The sequence below is a fragment of the Populus nigra genome, chromosome 8 (genome assembly GCF_951802175.1).
Source record: "Populus nigra chromosome 8, ddPopNigr1.1, whole genome shotgun sequence".
NCBI classification, from domain to species: domain Eukaryota; kingdom Viridiplantae; phylum Streptophyta; class Magnoliopsida; order Malpighiales; family Salicaceae; genus Populus; species Populus nigra.
In genome coordinates, this window is record NC_084859.1 from 3,652,831 (window position 1) to 3,660,380 (window position 7,550).

Genomic DNA, 7,550 nt, shown 5'->3' on the forward strand with positions numbered 1-7,550 from the left:
AAAAAACAATAGTTCATGCTAGTAGGCCCCCCTAATTTTACAGCTGTGCCACAAGTTTTGTAGAAGCAGCATTTTGCTGCTTCTCGTGGGGGAGGAATCACTGTTCAGTGGAGCATGTCTCCACTGTTCCGGTCGAACTGGTCCGGTTCAAAGTTAAAAATGCATTAAACCGGGTCCGACCTGACAAAATAAAAATAAAAAAAATTATTTTTATTTTAAATTGTGTTTTATTTAAAAAACTAGTGTTAAATATTATTCAATGACACTACATAAATTAGACGGAGATCGCTTGATGACGTAGCATTTACAGAATTTGATTGCAATCCCAATTTTGTTCCTGATTATATTTTACCTGATGTTGTTGCGTTCTTAAGAAATTTGTGAAAACTGTAGTCTTTGTTATATGTATTTCATACGTAATGGAATTGTAGATAGTTTAATGGAACAATAAAAAATATTTTATATAAAGTATGATTTATTTCATGATGTAATAGCAATAGTTAAATTTACAATATTTAAATTAAAAACCATAAATATTAATATATATTTTTTAAAATTATTTTATAACTTCAATTTCAAAAGCATTCTTAACTAAATACATTAAATTACTTTTTGTTCAACCTCAATTTCAACCACAGTTTTAACTAAACATATATTTTTCCAAACCAGCCTTAACTAAAAATACTATTTATAAAACAATTTTTTTCAAACCACAACCACAACAGCTATCGCAATACCAAATTTTATTATTACCAATCAATTATTTTCATAACAAAAAGTAGGTCTAACTCTTTTTTAAAAAAGAATAGAAAACATTAATCTCAATTAAGTTATAATTATAACGGGTTAGCTAATTACTAGTCCATTTTTACACGCTTATACCATATGCTTTGTTTTCTTGAACTTAGTATAACTAGAAGATTGATACAGGATCTCGATGAATCAAAATTTAATTTATATTTAAAATTAAACTATATAAAAAATTAATTTAAAAGATTAGGGATTTTTTTAAATTTCAAATTGTTAATAATAAGATTTGAATATTAATATTATTTTATTAACTAAAAAAATTTGTTAACCCATCATCATCGATTGAGATAAACAAAATAAATTATAGTATTGTGATGTAAAGTAATTTTTAAAAAAGTTTTTATTTAAAAATATATTAAAATAATTTTTTATTTTTAATACTAACACATTAAAATTATAAAGAAAATATTAATTTAATAATTTTTTAAATAAAACTAACTATTAAAAACACAAAAAAAAAATGCTACCAGGATGTCAAAAGAGAACCAAATCCCTTCCGAAATACTCTATCTATTGTTCAGAAAAACCGGAAACGACGTCGCTCCATTGCAAGTTCCAAGATGCCAAAAATTTCCACTCAAGTCTCAGAAAGTCCATAATTACTTGACACCCACCCACCCATCGCACCCCACCACCTTTCCCAAAGAGAACCAAATCCCTCTCACCACTGAAAAGGAAGCGAAGTCGTCGACGATATTCGCGGCAGCGGCGGCCGAAAGCAGAGGCCAAAGCAGCTCTCCCAGCGTCGTACGTAACATTAGAACTTGGATTTCTCAGAATCTGTTCTGGTCAGTTACCCTCAACTTCTGTTCCTTCTAAAAGTTTCGAAGTTAGGGTTTCAGTGTTAAGAAATGGAATCTTAGTTTTGCAATTAGGATTTCAATTATTGTTTTCTTTTGTGTGATTGAGAATTTGCATCATTTCAGGGATGTGAAAAGAGGAATTTTTGCAATCGAGGGTTCGATTGTTGAGTTAAAAAGAGAAAGATGGAGTCTTGCAATTGCATTGAACCGCAATGGCCAGCTGAAGAGCTGTTGATGAAGTATCAATATATATCAGATTTCTTTATTGCACTGGCCTATTTCTCTATTCCTTTAGAGCTCATCTACTTTGTTAAGAAATCTGCCGTGTTTCCGTATAGATGGGTGCTTGTTCAGTTTGGTGCTTTTATAGTTCTTTGTGGTGCAACTCATCTTATTAGCCTTTGGACTTTTAGTATGCATTCACGAACTGTGGCTGTTGTGATGACTACTTCCAAAGTCTTGACTGCGGTTGTGTCTTGTGCCACTGCGCTTATGCTTGTGCATATTATTCCAGATCTTTTGAGTGTTAAGACTAGAGAGTTGTTTCTGAAGAATAAAGCTGCGGAACTAGATAGAGAGATGGGTTTGATACGTACACAAGAGGAGACGGGTAGGCATGTGAGGATGTTGACTCATGAAATCAGAAGCACTCTTGACAGACATACTATATTGAAGACTACTCTTGTTGAGTTGGGTAGGACATTGGTGTTGGAAGAATGCGCATTGTGGATGCCAACTCGTACTGGGTTGGAGCTTCAACTTTCATACACTCTTCGTCAGCAGAACCCAGTTGGATATACTGTACCTATCCAACTTCCGGTGATCAATCAAGTATTCAGTAGTAACCGTGCTATGAAAATTTCACCAAATTCTCCGGTGGCTAGAATACGGCCTTTTACTGGAAAATACATGCCTGGAGAGGTGGTTGCTGTTCGTGTCCCTCTCCTTCATCTCTCTAATTTCCAAATTAATGACTGGCCTGAACTTTCTACCAGGCGCTATGCTTTGATGGTTTTAATGCTTCCGTCAGATAGTGCAAGGCAGTGGCATGTTCATGAGTTGGAGCTTGTTGAAGTAGTTGCTGATCAGGTTTTAAATTACTTCATTTGTCTAATTTTTCATGGTTACATAATGACTTTTCCATTTTTCTAGGAAATTGCTAAATGAGACCTCAACATCGACATATCCACTTGCATCCACTTTCGCTTTTTTATTTTTATTATAGCTGTAGAGGTTTGCATAGATTGAGTTTCCATTTGATGGGTGCCCTCCAAGAAGGATTTTATCGAATATCATTTTAAACTAAGAAGAAATATGCTACATCAGATCAACTTCGCTAACAAGTTTTCCATTAAATGCTGCAAAAGCTTTCACAGCTTGTCATTGAGTGCTTAATTTAAAGAAAGTTGATGAAAAAGACATGCAATGCATGTGCTTGTAATTTTAAGTTTGCTCCATACCATTTAAAGAATGACAACCTCAATCTGTTTCTGACCTACAAAATTTTGTGGTCAAACCAGGTAGCTGTTGCTCTGTCACATGCTGCTATTCTAGAAGAGTCAATGAGGGCAAGGGACCTTCTTATGGACCAGAATGTTGCGCTTGATCATGCCAGGAGAGAAGCAGAAACAGCAATTCGTGCTCGCAATGATTTCTTGGCTGTTATGAACCATGAGATGAGAACTCCTATGCATGCAATTATTGCACTTTCCTCCTTGCTGCAGGAAACTGAGCTGACACCTGAGCAGCGTCTAATGGTTGAGACAATTCTTAAAAGTAGTAACCTTTTGGCCACTCTTATAAATGATGTATTGGATCTTTCAAGGCTTGAAGATGGCAGCCTTCAACTTGACTTGGGAACTTTTAATCTTCATGCCTTGTTCAGGGAGGTAAGATTTCTTTCATCTTGCCAAGTTGTTTATATTGCACTGCAAATATAGTTATGTAGAATTTGTAAAGCTTTTGTTGGATGTGGGTTGGTGGATATGATGCTTGTTTCTCCATTGCAGGTTCTTAATTTAATCAAGCCAATCGCATCTGTTAAAAAGTTGCATGTAACCTTAAATTTGGCTCCGGATTTACCAGAATGTGTCGTTGGTGATGAAAAACGACTAATGCAAACTATTTTAAATGTTGTTGGTAATGCTCTGAAGTTCTCCAAAGATGGAAGCATCTCAATCACTGCATTTGTTGCAAAATCAGAATCTTTAAGAGATAGTCGAGCTCCTGAATTTTTTCCAGTGCCAAGTGATGATCACTTTTATTTGCGTGTACAGGTTAATTTCTCTGATGCGCAATTAATGATCTTTTTCCTAGTGATGATGAGTTTTCTGTTCCAGGGGTTGGTGATGAATATCTTTTATCTTTTGGTGCAGGTAAAAGATGCCGGACAAGGAGTTAATCCTCAGGAAATTCCCAAGTTGTTTACAAAATTTGCACAAACTCAAACTTTGGCAACCAGAAATTCCAGTGGCAGTGGACTTGGCCTTGCAATTTGTAAGAGGTAATTCAATTTGTTGTTTTTATAATGCAATTTTGTATTAGCTCACCGGCACACAGTGATTTTAAATTCCAACTATTTCTTTGGAATATGGTTTGATTTTCTCAGTTCTACTGACATTGAAATTGATTATTACATCTACATCTTGCATGTTTGTGATCAGATTCGTAAATCTTATGGAGGGACATATTTGGATTGAAAGTGAAGGTTTAGGCAAAGGATGTACAGTTATCTTCATTGTAAAGCTTTGCATTCCTGAGCGCTCAAATGAATCTAAGAGTCCATTCCTACCTAAAGCAAATCATGGGCAGGCAGGTTTTCCAGGACTCAAAGTTCTTGTCTTGGATTATAATGGGTCAGTCAAATTTCATTCTCATCATTCTTTATATATCAATTGCATTTGGTACGGGGTTGAAAATTTGAAAGGAAAATGTCAAGGGAGTAAGATTTAAAGATGTAGTGTTAAAGGTGTAAAAATATTCAGGGATGTAGTGTCAAAAGATGTTTGTTAGGAGTTGAAACAAATAGGGGTAAAAAGGGGGTCTCAGCATAAACCAAACCAAATTTTAAGCTTAATGAAATTATATAAAAAAAATTAAATATTACTATACTCGTGGATTAAAATGAGAAGATGATGACAACTTAGTCAGGTGGGACTAGTAGCGGTGTCTAAAATGAGACATCTTTATATTGACTGAAGAGCCTTTGGAGGATTAATATGATAGCCCCAATTACTTGTACATGGAGCAAGTACATGAAAAACAGCCTTTTATGCTCTAATGTTTCAGGGCTTGTGTGCTCTTGTTTAACAAGTCTCCATAGCTGCTTTGGCCTGTAATCACGTGGTTGAAATGCTAACTTCTCACATATCTTGTAAAGCATAGAAAGTTTATAATTTCTTTGGTGGATGTAAAATGGCTAATTTTCCTTGGCGCATCAACATAGACATAGGTCAAAATGAAACATTGAAATCCAAGAGTCAATTTGAATTTAAACAAAAATCAACATGAATTTTATATCTTCATATATTTTTTTGGACATGGCATTGAGAGTTTAGCAGCACAGACCATGTTTGAAGTATGTAAAGATTGTCAAACTTGTTTGTGGTTTACAGGGTTAGCAGGATGGTGACCACAGGACTTCTTGTTCATCTAGGGTGCGATGTGACACCTGTAAGTTCAATTGATGAGTGCCTACATGTGGTATCTGAAGAACACAAGGTGTTGTTTATGGATGTGTGCATGCCTGATGGTTTTGAAGCTGCTGTCCGTTTACATGAAAAATTTACAAAACATCATGAAAGGCCGCTAATAGTGGCACTTACTGGAAACACAGACAAAGTGACCAAGGAGAACTGCATGAGGGTCGGTATGGACGGTGTTATACTGAAACCTGCATCTGTTGACAAGATGAGGAGTGTTTTATCGGACCTCCTCGAACATCGGGTCCTGTTTGAAGCCATGTAAGTGGTAGTGATAGGAAAAACACTAATTGGAGGGAAGCAAAAACTATAAGTCATCTTCTGCGCTTTTTTGCCTGTAAATACCGTACAGTATTGGATCAGTACAGTGAAGTGGAGCACTGGAAAGAACAATACGTCCTTGCTTAAAGCTAGTTCATGTATTGTTTTGTGCAGCTACATGTAAAACCCCAGGCAGCAAAAACAGTCCCGAATTCGGGGAGATCTGTGTCTTTGAAAATTATTATATTTTTTTTGGGGTCATGGAGTGATTTGTAAAACAAACTGCTGCTATCATATCATAAAATGAACTTCATTTTGAATGCAGAAATATCATTTGACATGTTTGTTCTTTTTTCCTTTTTGGTAAATTGTGTAAATGTTTTAGGCAAAAATATAGGAAAATAACAAACCTATAAATTATTTTATGCAAAATTCTGGTCAGTTAAAAATTGTAGACTGGGTTTGGCTGCACACTATTTGCTTGGAAGAACAGTCAAGCACAGGATATAAATAAAATGAAAAGAATTTCTCCAAAAAAAAAAAAAAAGAGGAAAAAGGAAAAATAAAATGAGTACGAAAAGAATGGATGCAAATCAATCTTACCTTCTCATTTTCTTCAACGACTGTTTTGCCATGGAGGAAAGGCAAACTTTTCTTGTTTGTAATTTTCAAGAAAACGAAACAAGTATAACTGGAGAAGCTTCATGCTTTTTCAAGTAATGTTTTAATGATTTTGATACTTCATATTAAAACTACTAAAAAACACTTCCAAGAGCATCGGAAAAAGCATTAACTTAAATGTTTTTTAAATGAAAAATGTTTAAAATATATAAAAAATACATTTTTTAAATACACTTTTTTTTAAATGTAAAAAGAATGTCTAGAACATAGAGTTTTTTTTTTTTGACAATATTATTAAATATAGCCAAGTGGATCAATCTTAAAATCTATGGTCCTGCTCTAGTTTTCAATTAATCTGTATGGGAGCTGATTCGACTTAAATCAATTGTTTTTATAAATTTAAAAATAATATGGATAATCAGTAAAAATATTATTTAATTTTTTAAAAAATTTAGGATAATAACTTTTTTTAAAAAATATCAAGACAATGATACATTGGATCAACTCCGGTCCCCTCACGACTCGGGTCATGAACTCTATTGAGTTTAATAACATATTTTACAATTTTTTATTTAATCATATAATAAAAATAAATGCTCATAAAATTGAACATTAATCCTAAAATAAATTGACAACTATATAGAAAAAAAATACAATTTATCTCCTGACCAATCCAATATTGAAAAACAAAATAAAAAAAGTAATAATTAAAAAAATAAAAGACAAAAAACAAAAAAAAAATACGGTTGGTGGGTAAATCTATCAAACCCGTGAATCAGATAACTTAGACTAGTATATCAAAATCGTAAACCAGATTATAGGCTCCACTGAGATTATAATTTATAATGTCAAACCCGTAAACCAGATTATAGCCCGCTGGGATTATAATTTATAATTTCAAACTAGATTATGGGCTCCATAAAAAAAATTAAATATGTTTATTTTGTGGTTTTTGGTTCGTTAATTGTTTTTAATAGTTTTTTTTATTTTATTCTTTAATATTGGATTGGTTGAGAAATAAACTGCATGATTTATTTATTTTTGCTTTTTTTAAGGTTATCACTGTCTCCAATAAATTTTTTTTTAGGCCGGTGCTCAATTTTGTGACCACATATTTTTATCATATAATTAAAAAAATTATAAGAAAAAAAAATAATGTTTGCTTGGGGACTGAAATCAAACTAATATGTCATCATCTCAATAATTTTTGTGAAAAAAGTTACAATCTTGAAATTTTGTTAAAAATTAAAGCTATGTTTTTTTTTCAATTATCATAATTGTATTTTGATTTATGAAATCAATTAATTTAATTTATATTAACAGCTGCGTGATTTAGTTTGAAATCCAAGTTAAA

The 7,550-nt window shown here is 33.0% G+C and overlaps 1 protein-coding gene across 2 annotated transcripts; it reads left to right on the plus strand.

Annotated features, from left to right (window-relative positions):
• Positions 1-1,413: 1,413 nt before the first annotated feature.
• LOC133701663 (ethylene receptor) lies at positions 1,414-5,915 on the plus strand. 2 transcript variants are annotated; one of them, XM_062125674.1, is made up of 7 exons: positions 1,414-1,598; positions 1,737-2,702; positions 3,134-3,502; positions 3,623-3,889; positions 3,989-4,116; positions 4,277-4,424; positions 5,228-5,396. In XM_062125674.1, exons 2-7 carry the CDS (start codon positions 1,797-1,799, stop codon positions 5,231-5,233), a joined length of 1,824 nt encoding a protein of 607 aa, XP_061981658.1. In that variant the 5' UTR covers positions 1,414-1,598; positions 1,737-1,796; the 3' UTR covers positions 5,234-5,396. The 2 variants fall into 2 exon arrangements, with proteins under 2 accessions (XP_061981658.1, XP_061981657.1); XM_062125673.1 differs by having other exon boundaries at positions 1,416-1,598; positions 4,277-4,468; positions 5,228-5,915.
• Positions 5,916-7,550: the final 1,635 nt, after the last annotated feature.

Coding starts and splice junctions, on each gene's coding strand:
- LOC133701663 (XM_062125673.1), top strand. CDS start 1,797: ATGGAGTCTTGCAATTGCATTGAACCGCAATGGCCAGCTGAAGAGCTG. Junction 3,890..3,988: donor ACTTTTATTTGCGTGTACAG/GTTAATTTCTCT, acceptor CTTTTGGTGCAG/GTAAAAGATGCCGGACAAGG. Junction 4,117..4,276: donor GGCCTTGCAATTTGTAAGAG/GTAATTCAATTT, acceptor GTTTGTGATCAG/ATTCGTAAATCTTATGGAGG.